Genomic DNA, 25073 nt, shown 5'->3' with positions numbered 1-25073 from the left:
GTCACTGAAAAGGAAGAAGGTCAGTAATGAGGAGGACCTTAGGCAGCAATTAGAAAGGCTCCAAATAGAATTGGGAAAAAGCAAGAGAAACAAAGCAGCATTAAAAATGATGATGATGGAAGGAGACAAAAGCAGAGTATTTCTAAACGAACAGCTTGAATCTAGAGATGCGAAGATAATGATGTTGGAGTTGCAACTGAGCAAAGGAAAGGCTGTAATGGAAGAGTCTGAGAAAGAAAAAGGAGTACTGATTTTGGATTGGATGCAGAGCAGTTCTGAATTGGAAGTATTAAAGGCTGACTTCAATGACTATCAAGAGAGTGCAGAATACAATCAAGATAAATTCCTGCATGTTCAACCAGAGTTGCTGGACCGAATCGAGAAGTATGATGAGTTAAACAAGAAATATATGATGATAGAAAGTCAGCTAGCCGAATTGCAGTAATGTGAAAGAAAGGGTAAGGAAGAGGAGGTTGTTAAGACAGAGTTGGCAACTAAAAAAAATGAAATTAGGATGCTGAAAGCAAAACTTGACAAAGAGCGGGAAAAGGTAAAACAATTGACTGAAAAGTGGGAAGCTTCAGAGAAACATAAGGAACATATCGACACCAACAACAATACCCTGAATCGGAACAACATGTTGCTTATGGAGAAGATGGCCAAAGCAGATGAGCAAATGGATGAAGTTGCCATTCATGCACGGATTATTAGAACCAATGCTTGATGGGTAGGGAGGGACATCCTTCGTTATCAACAAAACTTGGCTGAGACTGATGCATTCTTAGAAAAAATTGAGAATCGAGGCCTTGCTTTCCTGCCAGTGGCTAGAAATAAGAATTAAGAGGAAGATTGATGTATTTTTCTTCTTTGCTTTTGTATTCGCTTTTCAAGAGATGTATTAACTAATATTATTAATGAAAAAGGGCTTTAACCCGTCTTTTGTAAAATATCTCTTATTAGAGTCTATCGAAGCAACAACTTAAGCAAAACTGCCCTTGATAAGGAACGTGACAAAAGGAGACCATACTTATCATGCAAGTGAAATTTTGGCCATCGATCTTTTTTGAAAAAAAAAAACATTACATATGCATTATGCATCATTCTTTATCATACATTCATTAACATATTTTTCATGCACCGCTCCAGATCGTGAAACATAGGTCCCCCATCCAAGGTCCACTACACCAGGCTGAGATCAAGAATGGAGAACGAAGAGAGGGCCACCTTAGAATCCCACTACCAAAGTGAACTGGAATCCATGAAAAATAAAGTTTCACGAATGACCAATCTGCTTGAGCAACTTCCAAGAGCCAAGAACGGGGAGGGAATGTCCACCCAAACACCGATAGGAGCATCCCCAGCTCATGTCCCTGGGGTATCTCAGAACTTGGGGGCAGATTCAGTAACGGAACAACACTTTACACCTGTCATTCTCACCCAGCCCCCTCAAGCTCACGTCACTGTAGATTTAACAGTGGATGGCCCTCCCGATAATAGGTCCACTGGTTTTATGAACGACGACAAGATATCTGCTTTGGAAGAAAGGTTAAGAGCAATTGAGGGAAATGATTGGTCCCATGCGAGCTTCCAAAGTATGCTTGGTACAAAACATCATGGTGCTAAAAGATTTTAGGATACCGAAGTTTATAAAGTACACTGGATTAGAATGCCCAAACACTCACCTTCGATCCTATTGCAACAAGATGGCTGAGGTGATCCATGATGATAAGTTGTTGATCTATTTTTTCCAAGACAATCTAGTAGGGTCTGCACTAAGCTGGTACATGAGGTTGGATAATGCCAAAATCAAGAAATGGAAGGATTTAGTGGAGGCTTTCCTTAAGCAGTACAAGTTCAACTTGGAAATTGCTCCGGACCGAACGGGCCTTATGTCAATGGAGGGATGAGGCAACACATGTGAAACCCCTATTGATAGAGACGGAGATGGTGACTTTGTTCGCTAATACCTTCAAGGCACCTTACAAGCATTTAATGGGGAGCTCATCTCAACATTTATATGATGTTGTACATGTGGCAGAAAGAATAAAGCAAGGGATTAAAGCTGGGCGCATAACGGAGCCTTTAGAGAAGAAAGGTTTTGTTGGAAGAAAAAGGGAAGGTGACGTTAACAACTTAAAAGGCGGGTACAAGGATAAAAAAGTAAATTACCAAAACCCATAAATTCTTGCCCATCAATTCGCCAACATGAACTTTGCTAAACCTTTTAACACCAATCGAGCAAATCCCCAGCCAAACAACCAAAACAATCAAAGGCCATATACAGGATACACTTCAGAGCAACTGCCTCCACTACCCATACCTTTAAAAGACTTGTACACGAAACTGTAGAGTATTGGACAAATAACTCCAGTCCTTCTACCACCAATCCAACCGCCTTTTCCTATATGGTACAAGCCTGAATTAACTTGCGAATACCACACCGGTAATCTAGGGCATGGAATCGAAACCTGCTATGCCTTTAAAAAGAGGTTGTTAAAGCTTATAAAAAAAGGGAGGGTTTCTTTCGAAGACATGCCCAGCATCAATTCAAATCCCTTGCCTAATCATGTCGTAAGTAATAATGGAGTAGGCATGATAGAAGTTGGGAATCAAAGCAAGGTGTTGAAGGTATCTATGAAGAAGTTGTATGGCATGTTGATAAAATCAGGATTTCTTGAGATAAATATTGAAGGCCAATTTGAGGGAGGTGACTATTGTGAGTTCCATGGGAGAGAGGGACATCATATTGAGGATTGCATCGAGTTTCACAAGAAGGTGGCAAAAATGATGACATTGGGAGAGTTGAGGATCGAACCCGCGGAGGGCAATCATGAGGTGAGTATGATGGAAGGTCAAGATAAGATGTCAAGAGTATGTAGGGTTCAACCAACAGCTAATGGGCCACCAAAGTTAATCTTGACTAAACCTTCCTACACCAAAAGAAATCACAATGCCATGCCTTATAATTATGGTTTTGCTCCCCACATTCAAGCTTCTCTTCCTTTGTTCCAAACTGAAATCAATGGGTTAACTCGGAGTGGCCAGTGTTTTGCTCCTGAAGAGTTGAGGAAGGCAAAAGGCAAGGAAGTGGTAGATTTTGACAAAGCAACAGAAGTTAATAAGCCAATAACTAAAGAGGAGTCGAATGAATTTTTGAAGTTGATAAAGCATAGTGAATATTGCATAGTAGATCAACTAAAAAAGACTCCAGCTAGGATCTCCCTTATGTCCTTGATACTTAGCTCTGAGCCACATCGAAACGCGTTGCAAAAGGTTTTGAATGAGGCGTACATCCCCCAAGACATTGAACAGAAAACCATGGAGCATTTGGTGGGGAGAATCCATGCAACTAATTACCTGTATTTCACCACCGATGAGCTTGATGCTAAAGGTACTGGACACAACAAGCCCTTATACATTACTGTTAGGTGCAAGGACTGCCTCATAGGAAAGGTGCTCGTCGATAATGGCTCGGCTCTTAACGTGTTGCCAAAGCATATTCTGGAAGAAATGCTAATCGATGAATCTTATATGAAACCAAGTACCATGATGGCCAGAGCATATGACGGCTCACCTAGACCAATAATAGGGACTTTAAAAGTGGAGCTATATATGGGGCCACAAATGTTTTTAGTGACATTTCAAGTTATGGATATCTACCCTTCTTATAGTATGTTGTTAGGAAGACCGTGGATCCATGCGGCCGGGGTGGTAACTTCATCATTACACCAGTGCCTGAAGTATATCATGAACGGGATGTTGGTGACTGTCAAAGCTGAGGAGACAATATCCATGATAAAGAATGTGGTCATACCTTTCATTGAGGCGGAGGATTGTAAGGCTAACAATATCCATGCTTTTGAGATTGTAAACACTGACTTGGTGCCTAAAAACACAATACTAAGAAGGCCAAAGATCTCAGAAGCAGCAAGGATAGTGGCTCAATGCTTCTTGGAATGGGGGATCCCCTTTCAGTATAATCCTATCACTGAGGTACCAAAAAGGGCTAACCCGATAAAGATGAAAGGTGCCGATCAAAGATTTAGGTTGGGGTATAAACCTAAAAAAAAGGATCATCGATGGGCTGCCAATTGGAGAAGGGAAAGAAGAATGGCCAGGATTGAAGGAAGAGAGTCTGAAGAAGAAAAACTGGAAATCCCTCCCCTTAGAGTGACATTCCCGAAGGTTGCATATGTAATGCAACCTAATAAAGGAGCAGAAAGCCTTGGTCAAGAACTGTTAAATATAAGCATAAATACCTTGGAGGAGGATAACATGGAAGGAGGTGACATGAAGACGGTAACGGGAGGGGAAGATGAAGCCCTGCCACAATTGACTATCCACACCATGGAAGAAGTCTCAGTTAAGAACTTCATGCGAAAGCTGGCCGAGGGCCAGAAGTTCCAAAATTGGGTGACTCAAGAAGCTCCAATAGTGTTTAAAATGTAAACCAACTTTGTTTGCTTTAGCATGCTTTCGTCATTGCTTTTGTTTGCTTTATTATCCTTAATTGACAGTCAAGGCTCAGGCTTTCAATTAGATTTTGTTGTTGTCATTGGGCCCACCTTTTGTTAATGAGATCATGCGTTTTCCAAATTTGTCTCTCTATTTGTACATTTATACCAAACACTTTCCGCTTTCAGGAACCCTGAAAGCGGACCTTCCATAACATCACATACACTTAGCATCGAGAATGAATGGCCAAAATTTAACGAACATGTTATCACCATGGAAGAAGAAGAATGGGATGAAAGCAATGTTAAGGAATTTACGAAGTTAGTAGAGCAACATGAACAAACCTGGGAACCAGCTACAGAAGAACTAGAAACCACAAATGTGGGTAATGATCAGATTAAAAAAGAGTTGAAAATAGGGACCTTAATCACTCCCGAGGAAAGAGTAAAGATAATAGCCCTATTACAAGAATATACAGATGTTTTTGCTTGGTCTTACGAGGATATGCCTGGTTTGAATAGAAATATCGTCGTGCATAAGATATCACTTGAGGAAGGTTGTAAGCCAGTCAAGCAGAAGTGGAATGCAGGCTTTCTAGAAGTAGTCAAATATCCATAATGGATATCCAACATTGTTGCCGTACCAAAGAAAGAAGGAAAGATTATAGTTTGTGTGGACTTCCAAAATTTGAACAAAGCTAGCCCCAAGGATGATTTTCCACTGCCACATATAGATGTTTTAGTAGACAATGCTGCTTGTAGTTCCACGTATTCCTTTATGGATGGTTTCTCATGATACAACCAGATAAAGATGGCTCTGAAAGATAAGGCAAAAACAACTTTTATTACACCATGGGGAACCTATTGCTACAAGGTTATGCCATTTGGTCTGAAGAATGCAGGAGCCACCTATCAGAGAGCCATGGTGACTCTGTTCCATGATATGATGCACAAGGAAATTAAGGTGTATGTAGATGACATGATTGCCAAGTCCAAGAAGGGAGAAGATCATGTAAAAGTTCTAAGGAATTTATTTGAGCGTTTGAGGAAGTACGAACTAAAGCTCAACCCTGCAAAATGTTCATTTGGAGTTAAATCTGGAAAGCTGCTGGGATTTATGGCAAGCAACAAAGGTATAGAGGTGGATCCTGATAAAGTGAAGGTCATCCAATCCATGCCATCCCCAAAGACGGAGAAGGAGGTGAGGGGATTATTGGGAAGATTGAACTATAGTGCCAGATTCATAGCTCAACTAACCATAACATGTGAACTTCTTTTCCGGCTACTAAGAAAAAAGAATCCTGGGATTTGGAATGAGGAGTGTAAGGAGGCATTCAATAAAATCAAGCAATACTTACAAAGTCCACCTTTGCTTGTTCCTCCTGTATCAGGAAGGCCTTTAATACTATATCTAACGGTAATTGAAACAGCTATGGGATGTGTATTGGGTCAGCATGATGAAACTGGCAGGAAAGAAAGGGCTATTTATTACCTGAGTAAGAAGTTCACTGAATGTGAGTCCAAATACACTGTGATAGAAAAACTATGTTGTGCATTGGTTTGGGCGACAAAAAGATTACGACATTACATGTTGTATCACACCACTTTGTTAATTTCAAAAGTGGATCCACTAAGGTACATATGTGACAAGCCCTATCTCTCAAGCCGAATTGCAAGGTGGCAGGTTTTGTTGTTAGAATATGACATAGTATATATGACAAGGAAAGCTGTGAAGGGGAGTGCGATTGCCAACCACCTAGTTGATAATGCTGTCGAAGATTATGAGCCATTGGATTTTGATTTCCCAGATGAAAATGTATTGTCAATAGCGGGAGAAGAAGAAAAGACGAATTGGTGGACCATGTTTTTTGACAGAGCAGTGAATGTTTATGGCAATGGGGTCGGCGCAGTGATCATCTCTCCTGACTAGAAACAATATCCGGTTTCAGTTAAATTGTATTTTGAATGCACCAACAATACGGCTGAATATGAGGCTTGTATCTTGGGTTTAGAAGTCGCGCTAGAGTTGAAGGTCTGAAAGATAGATGTATATGGTGATTCAATGTTAATTATTTGTCAGGTGAAAGGAGAATAGGAAACAAAGGAGGAAAAATTGAGGTCGTACCAGGAATATTTAGCTACATTGTCAGAAGAATTCGAAGAGATAAGATTCACCCATCTAAGAAGAGAAGGGAACCATTTTGCGGATGCTTTGGCCACGTTAGCTGCTATGGCTACGATTGATCTCGGGTATAAGGTACATCCTGTACACATAGACATCAGAAATAACCCAGCTCACTGTTGCTCAGTTGAAGGGGAGGTAGATGGAAAGCCTTAGTACTACGATATCAAGAATTTTGTGTAAAATCAAGAATATCCAGTGGGAGCTTCGAAGATGGATAAGAAAACCCTAAGAAGGCTGGCCATGGATTTCTACCTAGACGTAGAGATTATGTATAAAAGATCATTTAACAGAACCTTGCTAAGGTGTTTGAATGAGACAGATGCTAAAAATGCTTTACGGGAGGTACATGAAGGGATTTACTCAACTCATGCTAACGAGCATATGATAGCAAGAAAGATACAAAGGGCTGGTTATTTCTGGATGACATTAGAAAAAGACTACATCGACTATGTCAGGAAATGTCACAAGTGTCAAGTCCATAGCGATAAGGCCGATGCCCCTCCAACTCCTCTGATTAATTTAGCATCGCTCTAGCCGTTTGCGATGTGGGGAATTAATGTGATGGACCGGTTAACCCAAAAGCTAGCAATGGGCATAGATTCATCCTCGTATTAACTACTTCACAAAATGGGTAGAAACCAGTTCATACACCCATGTAACACAGAAAGTGGTGAAGAGGTTTATAGAAAAAGACTTGATTTGTCGCTATGGTCCGCCAGAAAAGATAGTGACCGATAATGCACAGAATTTCAACAGCAAAATGATCGTGGAGCTTTGTACAAAATGGAAAATCAAGCATTCAAATTCCTCACCATATAGGCCCAAGATGAATGGTGCCGTGGAAGCAGCCAACAAGAACATCAAGAAAATTATGCAGAAAATGGTAGTCACTTACAAGGATTGGCATGAGATGTTGCCGTTTGCTCTCTATGCATATCGCACTGTAGTAAGGACCTCGACAGGGACTGCTCCGTATGCTCTGGTATATGGAATGGAGGCGGTGATGCTTTTGGAAGTAGAAATACCTTCGTTGAGGGTGTTGATGGATTCAGGATTAGAAGAGGCTGAATGGGCCAAAGTAAGATATGAATAGTTAAACCTGATCAGTGAAAAGAGGTTGGCTGCAATCTGTCATCATCAACTCTACCAGAAGAGAATGGCTAAGGCATATGACAAGAAGGTTAGACCTCGCATGTTCCAAGAAGGAGATCTAGTGCTGAAGAAATTATTGTCTTTACCAGGAGAAGATCAAAGCAAATGGGCCTCAAATTATGAAGGTCCTTATGTAGTGAAGAAGGCTTTCTCAGGAGGAGCTTTGAAGTTGTCTAGAATGGATGGAGAAGATCTAGCCAGACCCGTGAATTCTGATATTGTAAAGAGATATTATGTCTAATGTGTTCAGCTTTCTCGTAAAATCAATAAAGCAAAGTTTGGCCATGATTTCTTGGTGTAAAGAACCCCTTTTTCATTGCATGGATCTCACAGCACTTAATTTGTTTATTTTCAAAAAAAGAAAAATATTGAAAGAATTGGTTTTGTGCATGACTAAAAGGAACATATCATAAAATTATCAAAGATGAAATTTAAGCTCTTCCCAGTAAAGAGGTGACCGAACCAAACAAACCCTAAAACTAACCCTATGATAAAACCTCGTCCCTGATAGCATTTTGAATTGTATGGCTAAATGGTTAGGTAATCATATTTGTAATCACTCGCATGTTTTTTTCTTTTGAGATAAGAACAAGGTTTATCAACCTTAACAATGTGCGTCTTGAAATGAGGAAATGTCATCTTTGTCATCCCCTCACTTTCTAAAGATTTTATCCTTTGAAGTCCCTATTTGATCCAAATTGAGTTTCTTCTTTATGAAAACCCCACTAAGACCACACCCCGCATTGGGGGCAATGAGAGATCTTTTGTTAGAAAGGATGAAGACAATGGTACAAAAAGAAAGGGGTAAGGAATGGAAGCCCCAACAATTGAGAAGAGGATAAGAAAAAAAGGGAGAAGGAATTAGAGCAAATTATGAAAAAAATATACAACAACAGAAAACAAAAAAAAAAGGAAAAGAGAAAGAGAAGAGGACTTGGATCTTTGAAAGTCAGAACCCCATAATTGGGGGCATTCCAAAAAAAAAAAGGGAATAAATGAAGAAATGATGGTTCGATAATGCTTGAAGACTAAGATGAGGATCCTTAAGCAAGCTTCTCCAAATGCAACCTACGAGGCAGTTTCAAAAAAAAAAAGAAAAAAAAAGAAAAAGAAAAAAGAAGAAGAGGAAGATAGAACAAGAGTGGTCTTAAGTCTTTAAACCCTCAAACACTGTTGAGCTTTAAAACATCCTTTTCTTTCATAGCTCATAGACGTAGCCTAGATTACAAGCCTTCAGAAGTCCTTTCTAATCAAGCGCACGTAACTTGGGTTAATAAACGGTGGTCTTATAACTCACAGGATTTAACACATGAGTGATAATCCGCTTTTGGCTAATATGAGACATTTCCTTTTTACACAGCCTTTTCACATTAGACACAGTCTTTTCGCATTAGATGCAGATACTTAAAGGTTAAAAAAAAGGTCACCTTGGATAAAAGCCCTGGCTTAAAGACAAATAGCGTACCAGAAACCGATCCTTGGCTTAAAGACAACCCACATACCGGAAACCGATAAAAACATCAATGGGAATTGCTTAAAAGGGTTTTTGACGCGTATATAGAAAGTTCTAGTTGTCATGAACAAATTCAAGTCTTGTTAAAGATTATTTTTTTATTTGGAAAAGATTTCATTACGTGCTGGAACGAAAACAAACAAAAAAGAAAAAAAAAACCCTTAATTTGAAAAGGCCAAATTAAAGCACTGATAAGAGCATGATAAGAAGCAATCAAATCATACATTTTTGCAAAAGGATCACTTAATGAAAAGGTTGGGGATCTTCTTCCCCGAGATGTGATGGATAAAAAAGACACGATGGGAAATGGATCCAACATGCCATTTCAAGCAAGTGAACAAGATCGTATCAAGAGAGAGTTTCAGAAATTAAAGGAAGTGATGGGACCTATGTTTCCAAAAAAAGTAGGAAGGCATGCATGTCATCTAACGTCGAATCATTACATATATATTTTTTCTGATTCATTGTAGAAAAAAAAAAATCCTCAATGAAGTCCAGCAAAATTAGGGACAAATAAAGAATTGTTGATTTGAAGAACAACAAAGAATCAAGGTTTTGACCCTGAAACGAGAAGAAGATGAGATGAATCCTAACATTAGGGAAATCTCAAAGAAATAGGAAGATCAATGAAGAAGAGTTTTCAATTCAAACCCTATCATCTTGAAGGAGGACCATATTTTTTTGTTAAGGAAGATTGCCAGAAGGAATCTCAGGTTAACCACAACATGAAGATGTTAGCTTTGGTTGAAGGGAGTCGCTAGATGGGATTCCAGGATGACCGAGCTACACAAAGATTTTGGCTCTAGTTAAAGGGGATCGGTGAAGGGATCTCGGTTTAGCCTAGCCATGAAGAGACTTTGGTTGTGGTTAAAGGGGATCGGCGAAGGGATCTCAGTTTAGCCTAACTGCAAAGGATTTTGGTTCTGGTTAAAGGGAATCAGCGAAGAGATCTCAGTTCAGCTTAACCACACAGATTTTGGTTCTAGTTAAAGGGGATCGACGATAGGATCTCAGTTTAGCTTAACCACACCTAGACTTTGATTCTGGTTAAAAGAGATTGGCAAAGGGATCTCAGTTTAGCCTAAGAGACTTTGGTTATTGTTGAAGGGGATCAACGAAGGGATCTCAGTTCAGCTTAACCACACAAGATTTTGGTTCTCATTGAAGGGGATCGGCGAAGGGATCTCAGTTCAGATTTTAGTTCTGATTGAAAGGGATCGGCGAAGAGATCTCAATTCAGCTTAACCACACAGATTTTGGTTATAGTTAAAGGGGATCGGCGAAGGGATCTCAGTTTAGCTTAACCACACCCAGACTTTGATTCTAGTTAAAGAAGATTGGCGAAGGGATCTCAGTTTAGCCTAAGAGATTTTGGTTATTGTTGAAAGGGATTAGTGAAGGGATCTCAGTTCAGCTTAACCACACAAATTTTGGTTCTGATTGAAGGAGATCGGCGAAGGGATCTCAATTCAGTTTAACCACGCAGATTTTGGTTCTGATTGAAGGGGATCGGCGAAGGGATCTCAGTTCAGCTTAACCACGCAGATTTTGGTTCTAGTTAAAAGAGGATCGGTGAAGGGATCTCAGTTCACCTTAACCACACAGATTTTAGTTCTAGTTAAAAGGGGATCGGCGAAGGGATTTCAGTTTAGCTTAACCACACCCAGATTTTGATTCTGGTTAAAGGGGATCGGCGAAGGGATTTCAGTTTAACCTAACTAAAAAGGAGTTTGGTTCTGGTTAAAGGAGATTAGCGAAGGGATCTCACTTTAGCCTAGCCGCAAAGGATTTTGGTTCTAGTTAAAGGGGATCGGCGAATGGATCTCAGTTTAGCCTAGCCACGCAAAGTTTTTTGTTCTGGTTGAAGAGAATTGTTGTAAAAGCAGAGTTTTAGATCAACCAAGTTGTGAGAAGATCAGTTTCAGAAGTTCACTTTTGTTTATCTTTACAAAACTTACTTTGCAAAGTCTTTGCTCCGTAAGCATTGTAAAAGGGGAGCATCTGTCGTAACCCATTTTTGGGTCCCCACATAAGAACAGAGAAAAAAAAATTATTAAAAGAATAAGGTAAAAAAATATATATAAATAATAAATAAATTGATTGAGGAGGTTCAAAGATATAAATGTCAAAATTTGACAGTATATCATTGACTAGTGAGAGCCCTGTTGATTAAGGAAATTTTATTTGAGGAAGGAAAGTACAAATCAGATGTTTTTGGACTCAATTAAATTTTATTGAAGGTTTAATTGAATTATTGGAGGGTTTGATTGCAAGAAAATTTGATTTTTAAGTCAATTTGGGTTTTAATTGGAAGAAATTGAAGTTCTGGAGTCAAATTATATTTTTTAAAAGTTGATTAGGTCAAATCAGGGGTTTAATTGCATGCATGTTGAAGTCTGGTGGCCAATTAAGGACTTAATTGAAGAAATCCAAAACCAAGGACTACAATGAAAAAGCGCACAAATTGAAGGGCTGATCTGAAATTGATGCATTTTGGCTCCATTTCCTTTTAAATGAAACGGCGCGTTTTGGGCAAAACAGCATTGTTTCATGTAGTGTTAAAAAAAAAAAACAAGAAGCTTACGGTGCCGTTTTGAACGGCACCATAAGTTCTTCTTCTTCCCCTGCACACGCAGGGAACAGGGGAAGAAGAGGCAGATTTCCCTTGCCTTTCAGTCCTTTCCCTCTTTCCTAAAACCTGAAAAACCGGCCACGACCCATGCCTACACAGACCCTTCCACCACGCCACCATGATGGAAAAGTCAAGCGCGCCGAAAGCTGCAAGCAACTCCCAGGCTCACCTTACCATGCACCATGGCAGGGGTAAGGTGGCCCTTCCCTCCTCTGCCTATAAATAACAGAGGAGGGAGTGCCGAATGGAGAGGAAGAAAAGGGTAAGGGCTGACAGGATTTTTGAAAGAGAAAGGAAGGGTGACCGAGAGAGAGGACCAAGTTTTTGAAGAGGGACCGCAAGATAGAGACTGAAGAGAGAAGAGAAAGTTGAGAACAAAGTGAGAGAAGGGTTATAGAAAAGGGGAGGGAAACAGTTGGGGATGACAGAGGAGAGAAAACTGAGACTAGAAGAGGAAGACACAGACGTTAGTGTCGCTACGCCACGGAGGAGAAGCACAGCCGCAGTCACCAGGCTTCCCAGCAGCTGCCACCGCCATCCTGCCACCATCAACACTGCCACCGCCACAACAAAACCAGAGAGGAAGAAGAGAAACAAAAAGGAGAGAGGGAAAGAGAAGACAACGAAAAAACAGAGGAGGAGTTGAGGAGAGAAACAGAGGAGAGAAGGAAGGAAAACAGTTGTCGCCTACTCCACCACCTCTGCCGCCTCCGCTGCCGCAAGCGTCACCACCACTCCAGGTAATTTTCTCCTCTCCCCTGTCTGTTTTTTAGCTTCAGCTTCATTTGCATGCAGAACATTTACGTTCTACAGCAAATAAAGATTTAATTAGCTAGTTATTGTGCTGCGCACAGTAACGAGCTAATTATATTATTTGCTGGTTACTGTGCTGCGCACAGTAACCAGCCCTCTTTTACTTATGGGCTGGAACATCAACCTAGCCCACAATATGTGGGCCAGGTCAAGCCCAGCCCAGGATGGTTAGGCCAAATCCGACCTAGTTTTTTTGTTTTTTTTTTAAATAAAAAATATTTGTTTGTAATTTTACAAGTTTCCCATGTATTTTTTATGTCATTTTGATTAATATCAAGCAGTGTTTTTATGTTGCTAAAAATAAAAAAATCCGATATTAAAATACCCGGTTTTTGTCAAAACTTCCAAAAATACAAAAAAAATGTTTTTTTTGTACATACAGCCAAGTGTCTCCAAGCTAAAAAATCATATTGTGTTTTTTTTTATATATATATATATATATATACACCAAAAATCAATGTTTAGCATGCATTTTGACTTTAATAACCAGTTTATTAAAGTCAAGAGAACATTGGCCAAAATTTCAAAAACAAACAAATTTTTTTTTTGTTTATCTCTTAGTATTCGGGGCATGACATTACACGTAATGCGTATTCCGGATATTTAATTCTTTTTTCAGACAATAGAACCCAAGGTATGACATTATACGTAATGCATATTCTGAACAATAAGAAACCACAACATGACTTAGATTTTATTAGACAGAACAATGCAGTCTATCTTAGGTAGGGCGTAGTTAGGGCGCTAACACCTTTCCTTTACGCAACCAGTCTCCGTACCTGATCTCTAAAGACCAGTTAGGGTTCCTAGTAACCAGAATACTAGGTGGCAACTCCCGGTCCATTTTTCACTGATTAGAGATAAAGAATTCCTTGTCTCACCATATTTTCCACAATAGATAAATACATACCTCACCTTCATGAAAGGGGGGTGGTGGGCGATCGCCGCATTACGCCGCACACGTGCGACATAAAGCTTCAACAATCATCTTCCTCACTTCACTGCGAGCTTTCAACAGACTAACCAAGGTTGTTCTCTTCCATCCATGGTAGCAATAAGAATTGATGTCTGAATCACCATGTTCTCTTTCTCCGCCTTCCATGGCATTAATAATAATAATAATAATAATAATAAAAAAAAAACAATTGAGAGAGGAAGAAATGACCAGATTTTCTCGTGCTTGTTTTTCCCTTTTCAAGTTGTTGTTGGCGCCACCACCAGTATACGAGCAAAGAAGAGACCAAGGCGTTTTAGATCCAACACCTCATGTTACTCTAGCAGTAGTGGCGCGTGAATTCTCGCGTCGCCACTATTCCAACGATCCTCTAGCTTGTTTATAATAACTCTTGAACACACTAAACACCTTGAAAGGTCAATTCATAACTTCAAATCATTTTTTGAACAAATTGATTAAATGTTGTGAATTTTGGGACAAAATCTCATTATTGTGTATAATTTTTGGACTGTTTGGACATTATTTGATTTGAATTTATTTGTGTTTTTTATTTGATAATTTGTGTTGAATTGCAAGTTTTTTTAGGTTATGATTGCATTTTGAACATTAAATATTGGTGCATGAGTTATGTTTAGGTTTGTGTTGATTTATTAGAATTAGCATGAAATTTGAACGAAGGTCATGAAATTAATAAGATTTGTGTGGATTTTTGGTATTGCTCAGTTTTGAGTTAATGAATGATAATTCATCTTGAATTGATATCATGTTTATAATAGCTTGATAAAAACATTTTATTTATGTCTTGCCAAACATAGTCTTAATCCAGTTTTTAATAAATTTTTAATTTTTGAAAGATCATTTTGCAATTAATTTTGAATTCCCCACCTTTTCTTACCCTTTCATATTTAATATTTGAAATTATGATCTACACGTGAGATTCCCTTCCACAAAAACAACAAAAATATTTCTTTAAAAACAAATACACAACTTTATTTTAAATTGCATATGGTCAAGTCTCTCAAAAATAGAAAAATCATATTTGCATAAATAATAATAAAAAAATAAGTGACATGATTTAGCATATTTAAATACCAAAATTCAAGAAAAATGGTTTTGTTAATATCTTTACATGTATTTTTGCATTTAATAACTAGTTTATTAAAGCCATGAGAACTTAGTTTACATTTCAAAAACATCAAAAAAAATTATTTTGTTTCTTTTAATATACAAGATTATGAATTTATACGTAAAGCGTTTTCTTGATATTGAATAAAAAGATAGTTTCTTTTTATTTTTATGTTTTGACCCTAGAATGATAAAGCTTGATCCCTAAAGCTACGGTCCACTCTACTGGAGTGAACCGACTTTAACTATTAGAGAGACCAACGATTAGAAAACACAACAATACCTTAATTTGTATCGGACAAATGAACAATGAAGCTTATTTTAGGTAAGATATACTAGGGGTGATATATCATTCCTATACATAACTAGTTTTTTTTATCCAGATTCTGAGACCAATTAGGGTTTTTATTGACTAAATTATTAGGTGTCAATTCTATCTCTTTTTTTATTGACAAGAAACAATAATGCATTACTCTATCCATCCATGGTCACAGAGATCTCAATTTAGAAAGACATTCTTTATGATGCTGCACACGTGTAACATAGTAAAACAACACATTCATTCATGGAGCATTTTATTTGCAACCCTGGACTCTTTTTCAAGACATGATATTTACTTAGGAATTCAATACAAAACTATCATTCTACAACTCTATATATCACTCTATAATCAAAGTAGTTGCAGTTCATAAAGTTGAATGTTGTTGAGTTAATTGTTGGTTGCTTTGTGTTGTTATAGCTTGTATTTATAGTCTTTTGGTCCATTAACAATATCCCTTGTAACGCTCCACGGTCCTTTTCAATTGCCAATGTGATCTTGTAATGCTCTATGTTGTCAACTCCTACTATTCACGTTTCATCAGTGCCATTCTCTTACTGGTTGTTTGGAAAATCAATTCACATGCTTATCTTTGTTACAAGAATTCTCGATCGACAGGCCTACTGTACATGTAAATTTGTTGGGCCTGTGGGCATAACCAAGATATGGGGATAACAGATGTAAGAGATTTCTCCATTTCTCCAATTTGAGACAGTCTTGTAATTCTCTTTCATACTTTTGTTCTTGATAGCTAAACGGGTGCGTAAGAAAAAGGTGATCCGTGTGATTTGATGATTTGTGGGATTTGGTTTCATCGACTTCATAATTTTGTTTGCTGGGAATTCACAAGTTGCGGGTTTTAACCGCTGACCAGGCTCTGTGGGAGGTTGACTGTCGATTTCAGTTCTGATAACATTGGTCTTAAGGCCTCGTGATAGTCTTGGCATGGGCTTCTAAGTTGGATCTGTACCGGTGTTATTAATGCTGGGCTGGAAAATCACCGTCCCTGTCAGACTTGCGCAGAAGGAAGGCAGCGCGTCCTAGTTCACATTACAGAAGAAACAAAAACCTCGTCCCTCTTTAACAAGCTAGCAAATAGCAATGGAGAGTTCGGTTCAACATTTCCCTGTCACCCATAAGGAGTGTTCTGTAGTTATCAAGGTATGATCAGCCACCTGATTGTTTTTTTTTTTCCTTCTAGGTTGTGTGAGTTTTATTCTGATTGATTTATTGTGTAAAAGGAAGGAATGGCCCATTAATGATCGAGTTTTCTTCACTTGTTTTTGTTTGTCTTTCTCTGCTTGACAGGGAAACAAAACAGATATGGTAATTTCCGGTTATGATGACCATTTTCTGGTGAGTTTGAGAATACCATATATTTGGTGGGCTTGTGTCTGTGTGTGGACAAAATTGTGATGTTTGACAAAATGCTTAACAGGTGATTGCTACCCAAATAGGAAGCATGGGTACAATACTGCATGCCAGGTATGAAGAATCCACGATGTTACTGGTTTTAAAAATTGTCAGCTAAAACATATTATTATGGCTATCCACTGCAAGGCCACAAGATTCTGTTTCATATCAGTACCGCAAGGCCAATTGTTTTTCTTTTATCTTATTCCTGCTTGTTTGTGGAACAAAGTAACAACCTCTTTCAAATTTATTGAATTAAATGCTCATTTTCTTTGATGTAACTAATATCACAATAAACACAACACTTTCAAGTAGTTGCTTGCTTGTTTGTATATCTTTTCATAGTCCAGAGGGATTGATATTTGGATGGGATATGGTTATGATGGGGGGGGACTCCTTCTAACCTCCATATTTGTCGAGGGTAGTTTCCAATCCTCGATACCTGCCTTCATTGGATGCAGACCTCCAATGGAGGTCCACATATTTCTTTTCATGACTCATTTTCATTAAATAAAGAGCTCAACTCATTAAAAAAGAAATTTACAAGTATCAAACAAAGCTAAATATTAGGGGGGGAAATACAGAAATTATTTTAGATATATATTGGCAAAATTATAATATAAAAAATTTATATATAGATTTGGGTTTGGAGGTCTATCAAATCTAAGGATGCCTTAGCTGCCTCCTTAACCGAATCAATCAGTTATTTTATCCACCTCCACTTCCATGGGGATAAAAGGGATGGTTTTTGAAGAATTCTGAAGGTAGATAGATGTATAAGCTTTGACTGAAGTGACCAAGCATTGTTTACAAGTGTGGTGGAAAATCTTTATCAAAAGGGTGAGAAAAAAGGGTAAAGATTTCCGAAGACATAATGATATATCTCAAAAGAGAAGATGATAAACCGTTGCTTGTCAGCATTTTTCAGGGAAAATCAGTCGCAAGAATCCAAGAATGATTAATCATTATATTTAGCTGAAACATATTTCACAACCATGCTTATCAAGATCATATTAGAGTATTAGGCTTGAATGGTAGTTTTTAGCAGATTTTCTATGATGTACTCTGCATTTGTTGCTAGGAAGGACGAGAGTCTGTCAATCCATCCAACCTTCAACGTGTCTGTAATCTTTGGAAAACGTGATGAGGTAAGCTAGCTAGCCAGCCTCAATAGTTCCTAGTTTGATTATAACTTGTAATTGATTTTGGTTGATTTCAAAATGTGCAGCCAATGCTTGTCGCTTGTGCTAGACAACTAATTGAACATATAAGGTATGCCTCTATTTGGCATAAATTATTTAAACAGGTCAACTATCATGTTATCACTGCTTTGTCTCTGCTTAAGAAACCTCTGAAATGTGATGTGTGTGTGTGATTATAACATCTCTTTTTGTATTGGTTCTAAATACCCTGTTAGCTAACATCTAACATCTCCTTTTGTGTTGGCAGTACATCAGGCTCGTCCAAGCCATTGGTGCTGTCTCTCGGTCTTCAAGACCATTCTTCGGTAATATCCTTAGAAATCATCTTCCAGAGAATGAATATGGAAGTATAACGACTAAACTCTTGTCATGCAGGAAACATTGAGAGGAGTTGTCTCTGCCGTAACTGCAAATCGTGTATGGTGACAAGCAAATTACCATGTGACCTCTGATTTTGCCAGTGAACTCCCAGGTTTTCTGAATACAACAAGGTGGCATTTATTTAGGGCTGTCAGATTCTAAAAAATGAAACAGCTTCAGGATTCAAATTCACTTTTTTTCTTAATATCCTCATGGGACATTGTCGTAATGGAATAGGGGTGACTATATGAACTTCTCATCGGTGCCCTTGATCAATATTTACCATTTACTAGAGTCAAATTGTTGTGGAAGTGATTGTTGATCTACAAGTTGTGGGTGCAAATCATGGCTGTGATGAATAAGGGTTTCAAATCATATAATCAATTACTAATGTTGCAATCTATTTTTCTAGGAACCTTATCATTATATTATATTATATTATATTTGGAGGACCTTGAAAAGAAAACACAATCATTTAGGTTATGAATCGCTGGACAGGAGATAAATACAAAATGAACAAAAAAAACATGTTTGTTGGAGGGACAGGAGACGGATAGAAAAGAAATCCGTCTCTGATACAGGTTTTGCGCTTGCATTCCTTTTTAAAATAGGAAAGAGAGGAAGATATGCCTCTTATGTTCTCACTGTGTCCTATTCTACCATGGGTCTTGGATTACGTTGAAAGCTTGAGAGCTTTGAGGGTGGCCATCTTGAATTTACACTTTGATTTGTCTTCCTATGTGACCTTTTTATAACGGTGAAGAAGTTTGAGTGGAGGTCCAAGCTAATGAAATAGATTTTGGAAAAACGTCCCTGGCTTACATTTGAAAATTGGATAAATTTGTTTTGAATATAGGAACTGAAGTTTGTTTTTCAAATCGAGTAGAAAATTAGGGAAAGTGAAGAACGAGAAAACAACGCTCTCCACTTCTTAGACTTCAAAGTACTCCTCCCTCTCCTCTCAATCAACAATGCCAGGAACCCAAATTTAATTATTGGATGTTAGGGTTTTTATGAAGCATCGTGGCTCACGAGATACGAACATATCAATCATTTTTTACCAGACACTTGATTTGAGATGACTGTCATTATTTATCTTTTCATGGGATTTTCTTGACGAGAGGAATCATCGGGGGCGGGCCTATGCTCTCCACTTCTGCTGGATTTGAAGGCTTGCAGCGTTTAATATTGAATAAAAGAAATGCTGCCCCTAGCACACGACAGCAAGAACTTCAAAACGTCCAATAAAATCAAAATTGGACCAGCAAACAATCCAACGTTTAGTTGTCTACACAGCATTACAGATGAAATTTGATCCCTCGTCCATGGTAGGAATGAATGCATCAAGTTTTACGAGAATTATCAACAATCGCTGTGAACACATGTTGAGAAGATATAGAGTTGTTGGTTAAAATGACAAGTTCCTGCGCAACATGATGGCTATACAATTGCTGAAAATAACCAAATTCAAGCAGGCACTAACGCTGGAAATTGACCTCCTTTGTTCTAATCAATGATGCGTGTTTACATTTCAAAATAGAACACTGGTTGTTAATGTTGAGGCAGACCCGGTCTCTTTTCCACCATCTCATAATGGAGAACGAAATTTTCCTGCATCAACATCGATTTTACCAATGGGGATCAGAAATCAATCAAGCCTGCATTCGTAGAGCAAGAAAATATTTGCAAACATATGAACTAATTACAAACAAGTCGAGACCTTGAGCGTTATCTCAAATGTGTTTGGTTCAAAACAATGGTAAGACCCTCTCTCATATGCGCTCGTTTTAACAAGTGGCTCTGTGTTGGGGACTCTTTTTAACCATCGCCGCTGCTCCTTGTGGTATAACCAGCCTCTTTCATAACTGCCAACAGAGAATATCCCACCATTAGTCATATTTTTTAATTAGCAAAATTGCAGGTATTCAAAATCCTGAATGGTCTTTTTCCCCGAGCATCAGCATAAGATGGACTCAAAAAGGTGGGAAAGGTAAGGAAATGCACAGGCAGTGGAGGTTACATGGATACAATACTACAACATTCAATTCATCAGTATCAGAGCTTACAGTATGTTTGCGGCATGTAATTGAGCTTCATCTTTTGGCATGCTGAAAAGCAACAGGATAAAGAAAGGCATTAGTGAAAACTTGAAACATAAGGAAAGAAAACAGCAAAAATCCACTAAACAACTGCACCTGTAAAATGCATAGAGCAACGTTTCTGTCCAGAGCTTTGAAAAGTAATTATGCTGCAACCAAGACCCAAAAGAAAAGTCAATTATGGAAATAAGAGGTTAGGATTAAATAACAAAATTATATATAAAGGACAACAGCAAACTCACATCCAGTGGAGGTGGTGGCTTAGCATAATAACACTTTGGAACATTGAACTCTGGATCACCCTTTGCTGGCTCGTCAGACCATGGGGAGCCAAAAGTCTTGTGAAGACTCTCAGCTGAATTCAAATTCAATCCAAGAGTTGTTAAATCAATTCCAAGTGCTAGGGAGGTCAGATCAGGATCACTCATCCTTATAACACTTAACAAGCCAAGTAACCCAAATGGATCAGGTGCAGATTGTGCTGTCTGCATGGACTTTATGCCCTGATCTCTAAATGGTTGATTGACAGTCGACATTTGTTGTAGCCGAAACTGGGGCTGGTTCTGGTGTTGATACTGCTGGATGAGCTGGTCGTATGATCCAACACCAGATACCGTATTCGGAGAATTTAAAGGTCTCAGCCCAATTCCTGGTGGTCCACTGGTCTAAACCACAAATGAAAGGATAGTTTAACAGATTTCTTAAGAGGAAAAATGAATAACTATAGATAAGTAAAATAAAAATGATAGCTATTGTACCACCCCAACATGATGTTATGAAACCAGTTGGTGTGGTAACCATCAGTAGCAAATTATTGAATCCAAGAAAATTTTCTTCTGGGTTAATGTTGTCAGTGTTGCCCTTCACCAATGATATCTATCAATTTAATCCTTAACATTACCAGTTGTATTCAATTATACCCATCAGTCCATTCTCCATCCCAATCTGTTAAGAGGATACGTTGAGTATCCACATGGCAACTCCATAATTTAAAGATCAATCATAGTTATTGTTTAAAAATAACATAAAACTAATGACAAAATGAAATTTCAATCTAAACTAAAAAATTTGGAAAAATCAATGCCATTTAAACTCAAATGTCAACAAATTCAATTTCATGGGTTTCAAATTATTTCAATGCTTTTACTATTAGTTTTGTTTATTTCACTCATAATAAATTCTAAAGTAAATAAATCTTAATATTCTGGAGTTGCCGCATGGTATTTAATGGATTCTATTAACTGATTTGGATGAAGATTGGACAGAAGGGTTGAATTGGAAATTCAAGGTAACAATAAGGGTAAACTTGACAGATCCAATAGGTACAAGGAAAAATTAATAACGAACTTATTTGTGAGGGGCTATTTTTTGTAGTTACCCTTTTTTTAATATACTGTAACCACACAAGGACTTGAAATTGACCACTTTCATGAGATATTAAAACCACATTCACTTGACGCAATGGAGACCCTCTAAATGGCATTGCAAAAAACTATTAACAGGACTAAGCTTCCACACCTGTGGGTGATAGATTGAATGTGAAGAAGGAAATAGTTCTGAACCATGAAGATCTTGATTGTTTACAGATGCAAAAGAGACGCCACTGCTGACAGCTGGGGCATGTTGCTGTTGTTGCTGAGGACGATAGGATGAATAAGCCTCTCCTAAGTTGAACCCAGCGGATCTCCCTATCTGCAGAGTGCAGAAATGAGGCGTCAGAAAGTACAAACAGATAAGATTTGCTGTTGCTAAATTTCCATTTCACATAGAGGCTCACAGAGAAGTGCTGAGATTGCATCATTGACAAGGTATTGTCATGCAGTTGTTCTTTCTGATGCAAATCCATAGTGTAATCAGCATTACCACCTGAATCAAATCCAATATCATAGTCAACGGGTATGAAAAATGCATTACTGATTGGAGAAAAATTAGGATAATGACTATGCAGATGTAGGTTTTTGTTCTGGCAAGGGGCAAAATCACAAACACAGCTATACAGCCAAGTCCAGAAGACACGACATTAAAAATGTTATAGATCCAATCACAAAATATTGCTTAAGCATGCATTAGGAAAATCTTAATTGTAACTTATACAGGGACATCATCTACTGATTAAAAGGCAGCCTCACATCAATGAGCAAACACGTGAAGATGGGAAATTCCCCACCAACCAGGAGGCAGTGTGTTAGCATTATACAGAAAGTAGGGAGTTTGCAAGAATGAGTTTGGAACCTTTAAATCCTGGTAAAGCTGGAAAATCTTCATTCTGAATGCTGAACTCTTGGCTTTGTTGAACAATGGGACTAACTCCAAGACCAGGTTTTCGTAGTGAACCTGCAAGTAGTTTCATTGTATTTTATCACCAAATACAGGTGAAAGCAGAGACAGAAACAACCATAAACAAATAGCAAAAGCATATTTTAATTACCCATTTGACCTTGAGGCCCTCCAGCAGAACTAGGACGACTTGTCAACTGAGGGAAATCATTGTTAATGTCAAAAGGGGAACTGTCATTGGAGATCACATCATTCAACATTCCCATAGAGCTGAGATTGTTCACACCTTGAACGTGGCTCTGGGAAAGAGGACCAATGGCAGTGGGGTAGGAGTTTCCTAACATAGGAATTGCCTGTGGATTTCCTGAATCCACAAAATGTCATTTACACAAGCATATATAGCTAAACTTGGAAATTAACATTTGAAAATCTAAACAATCTGTGAACATAAGAACTAATAGGGCAGCAAACAGTCAAATTAATTGTTCAGGATATCAGACCAAGTGGTTGAATCATATAAAACTAAGCATCCACCTGATTCAGCATTGTTTTTCAACACCCAGAAGGACTCACAAGCTTGAATCTTCCATAAAATCTAAAAGATAATGACATTCTTTTCAAGTGAAAACAACAGTGCACTTTAAAAGGCCTTGATCCCAGACTAGTAGTGGTCAGCTATAAGGATCCTTTTGTGCCATCCAGGCAATCATAAACAAAGAAAGAGAGGGCTGCAATGCCGAGGACATTTGACTCAGGATTTCTGATGGTGCTTGTAAGAAATTACAGAAAAGACCAATACAAGAAACTCTAGCAAGCTTTCAATATGCAAACAAAATAAAATTCAAAACGAGCATCAACACAATTTCCAAGCTAGCAAAGCCAGTGGCAAAGATATTTTATCACATTCAAACCAAGGCACCAGTAAATTGTATGGTCAAGAAAATAAAGCATTGATTAGTTTCTTCCTTGCACACAAACCTTGTGGAAGCACACCAGTCATTAATCTATTTTGTCCTTGCATGCCTAAGCTGCCAGATCCGCTATTTGCAGTTAAATTCAAACGAGAAGCAAGACCAGGGACAGATAGTCCTCCACCCGAGCTTAAGCTTCTCCCAATGTTCCCACCACCAACCATGTTTCCTCCAGAACTCGTAATCCTAGGACCTGTATTGCCCAAAATTTGGGAAACCCCCAATCCAGGAACAGCATTCCGGTTACCTATTCCAGCAGATGTTGGGAGAATACCAGGTATAGAACCACCAATTCCATTGGTGTTGCTACCATATCCTGGATTTCCTACAACACTTAAAGCTCCTCTATTTGAAACCCCAGAATGTCCATGGGAACTGCCATGAGACAGCTGTACAGGGAAAACATTCAAGAAGTTTACTACTGTAAAAAAAAAAAAAAACAGGATACAGTTACTAGATTAAAAGCAAATTACAGACCTGAGAGAGACCAACTGGAAGATTATTGGACGCAAACCGTCCACTGGAGAGGCTTCCAGTAGGTTGTTGAACCCCACCTGAAGGAATGTTATTGATTGTAGAATTTCTTGAAGCAAAAGTTCCAGGCATGTTGGGTACATTAAAGCTCCCATGAATATTATGCAGCCCTTGAATAGTTCCTGCGCGCAATAAGATAACCTTATTTAGAATCACAAGGAAAACTGATATGAGAAGCAGGAAAAGACGAGGACACGAGCGAATCTCAGGCAAAATCTAACCACCACTGTGATGAAAAACAGGAGAGGCTGCCGCACCGGACTGGCCAGAGAAGGATGTACCAAAAGATCGCGCCGTGGTGTCCGGAAGATTTGAAGCTGATCCATTTAGACCAGACTGCAATCCAGTGAGTATTAAGACTTTTTGCACAAAAGAACAATTGAAGCATATAATATTTATCTTTCAAGAATTGAGAAACCAGTAACTATTCTTCAGATTAATAATTAAAAAAAAAAAAGAGAGAGAGAGCAAAGAATACATTAAGTAACGCCGACATTTCATAAATGGTCAAAGATCATGCGAGAAGTCCTTTCAGAGATGATTTTTGCTCTTAAAACCTGAATAAAAAAAATCCCAAATTAATTTTATTTATATAAAAAAAAAAAAAAAAATGAAACCCTAGGTTTAACACGGAATTACCTATAGCAATCGATTTGAGAGCTTTCTTTTGTCAATATAATATGATCTTAGCAACGTCAAGATGGAGAAAAATAGATCGAACGAAATTCGATGATAGCTGAGAAGAGTTGCAATCAGCGGATACAATTATCGATATATATAGAGATAGATCTATTGTTCGATATCGAACAATCGTGGACGAATAAATAAAAGGAAGCTTCTTTTTTTTTTTTTTTGTTATCTTCCAAATGAACGGTCCGCACAAAATACCTAAAAGATGGACGGCACTGATTCTTTCTTTCACTATCAATGTAAAATAGAAGGTAACATGATTGAAGTTAAATTTTTCTTATAAAAAAATATTTAAACGTTGAATAATTGTTGTTTATTTAATATAATTTAGTTGTTTTATGATCTAAAAACAAAATTGTGTGAGGGTTTATTTAATATA

At 38.1% G+C, this 25073-nt stretch overlaps 3 protein-coding genes and 1 non-coding gene across 5 annotated transcripts; 3 read left to right on the top strand and 1 right to left on the bottom strand.

Annotated features, from left to right (window-relative positions):
- Window positions 1-1327: 1327 nt before the first annotated feature.
- LOC140955246 (uncharacterized) lies at window positions 1328-7732 on the top strand. Its single transcript, XM_073407336.1, has 10 exons — window positions 1328-1592; window positions 2039-2160; window positions 2350-3158; window positions 3243-4445; window positions 4644-4899; window positions 5260-5655; window positions 5908-5968; window positions 6164-6363; window positions 6550-6711; window positions 7304-7732. The coding sequence occupies exons 1-10, from the start codon at window positions 1328-1330 to the stop codon at window positions 7730-7732; spliced, it is 3903 nt and encodes a 1300-aa protein (XP_073263437.1).
- A 7758-nt stretch (window positions 7733-15490) lies between these two features.
- LOC118036887 (uncharacterized) lies at window positions 15491-18524 on the top strand. Of its 2 annotated transcripts, XM_073403728.1 has the most exons (8): window positions 15491-16309; window positions 16457-16504; window positions 16587-16633; window positions 17643-17709; window positions 17790-17833; window positions 18011-18068; window positions 18139-18220; window positions 18275-18524. In XM_073403728.1, the coding sequence occupies exons 1-7, from the start codon at window positions 16250-16252 to the stop codon at window positions 18187-18189; spliced, it is 375 nt and encodes a 124-aa protein (XP_073259829.1). In that variant the 5' UTR covers window positions 15491-16249; the 3' UTR covers window positions 18190-18220; window positions 18275-18524. The 2 variants fall into 2 exon arrangements, with proteins under 2 accessions (XP_073259829.1, XP_073259826.1); XM_073403725.1 differs by having other exon boundaries at window positions 15495-16309; window positions 18139-18524.
- Window positions 18525-19354: 830 nt separating this feature from the next.
- Window positions 19355-24801, bottom strand: LOC118036886 (probable NOT transcription complex subunit VIP2). Its single transcript, XM_035042730.2, has 14 exons — window positions 24644-24801; window positions 24483-24561; window positions 24226-24340; window positions 23948-24126; window positions 23478-23859; window positions 22651-22863; window positions 22455-22556; window positions 22000-22088; window positions 21741-21914; window positions 20465-20887; window positions 20319-20371; window positions 20190-20231; window positions 19844-19988; window positions 19355-19734 (listed from the first exon to the last, which is right to left on the bottom strand). The coding sequence occupies exons 2-14, from the start codon at window positions 24498-24500 to the stop codon at window positions 19675-19677; spliced, it is 1995 nt and encodes a 664-aa protein (XP_034898621.1). The 5' UTR covers window positions 24501-24561; window positions 24644-24801; the 3' UTR covers window positions 19355-19674.
- Window positions 24229-24312, top strand: LOC118036950 (small nucleolar RNA snoR35). The gene has a single exon (XR_004685478.1). It is a non-coding gene; the product is annotated as a small nucleolar RNA snoR35 (small nucleolar RNA).
- Window positions 24802-25073: the final 272 nt, after the last annotated feature.

This window comes from Populus alba, chromosome 1, assembly GCF_005239225.2.
Source record: "Populus alba chromosome 1, ASM523922v2, whole genome shotgun sequence".
Classification (NCBI taxonomy): Eukaryota; Viridiplantae; Streptophyta; class Magnoliopsida; order Malpighiales; family Salicaceae; genus Populus; species Populus alba.
Note: the sequence above shows the minus strand (reverse complement) of the source record. Positions and strands in the feature narration are given on the sequence as shown.

Excerpts from the sequence above, each read along its gene's own strand:
- LOC140955246 (XM_073407336.1), top strand. The coding sequence starts at position 1,328 with ATGTCCACCCAAACACCGATAGGAGCATCCCCAGCTCATGTCCCTGGG. Across the intron at positions 4,900-5,259 it reads TAATCACTCCCGAGGAAAGA|ATAAAGATGGCTCTGAAAGA; the intron begins GTAAAGATAATA and ends TGATACAACCAG. Across the intron at positions 5,969-6,163 it reads GAGTAAGAAGTTCACTGAAT|TATATATGACAAGGAAAGCT; the intron begins GTGAGTCCAAAT and ends AATATGACATAG.
- LOC118036887 (XM_073403728.1), top strand. The coding sequence starts at position 16,250 with ATGGAGAGTTCGGTTCAACATTTCCCTGTCACCCATAAGGAGTGTTCT. Across the intron at positions 16,505-16,586 it reads GTTATGATGACCATTTTCTG|GTGATTGCTACCCAAATAGG; the intron begins GTGAGTTTGAGA and ends AATGCTTAACAG. Across the intron at positions 18,069-18,138 it reads GTCTTCAAGACCATTCTTCG|GAAACATTGAGAGGAGTTGT; the intron begins GTAATATCCTTA and ends CTTGTCATGCAG.
- LOC118036886 (XM_035042730.2), bottom strand. Across the intron at positions 20,232-20,318 it reads TTGCTCTATGCATTTTACAG|CATGCCAAAAGATGAAGCTC; the intron begins GTGCAGTTGTTT and ends GTTGCTTTTCAG. Across the intron at positions 19,989-20,189 it reads TTACATGCCGCAAACATACT|TTATGAAAGAGGCTGGTTAT; the intron begins GTAAGCTCTGAT and ends CTCTGTTGGCAG.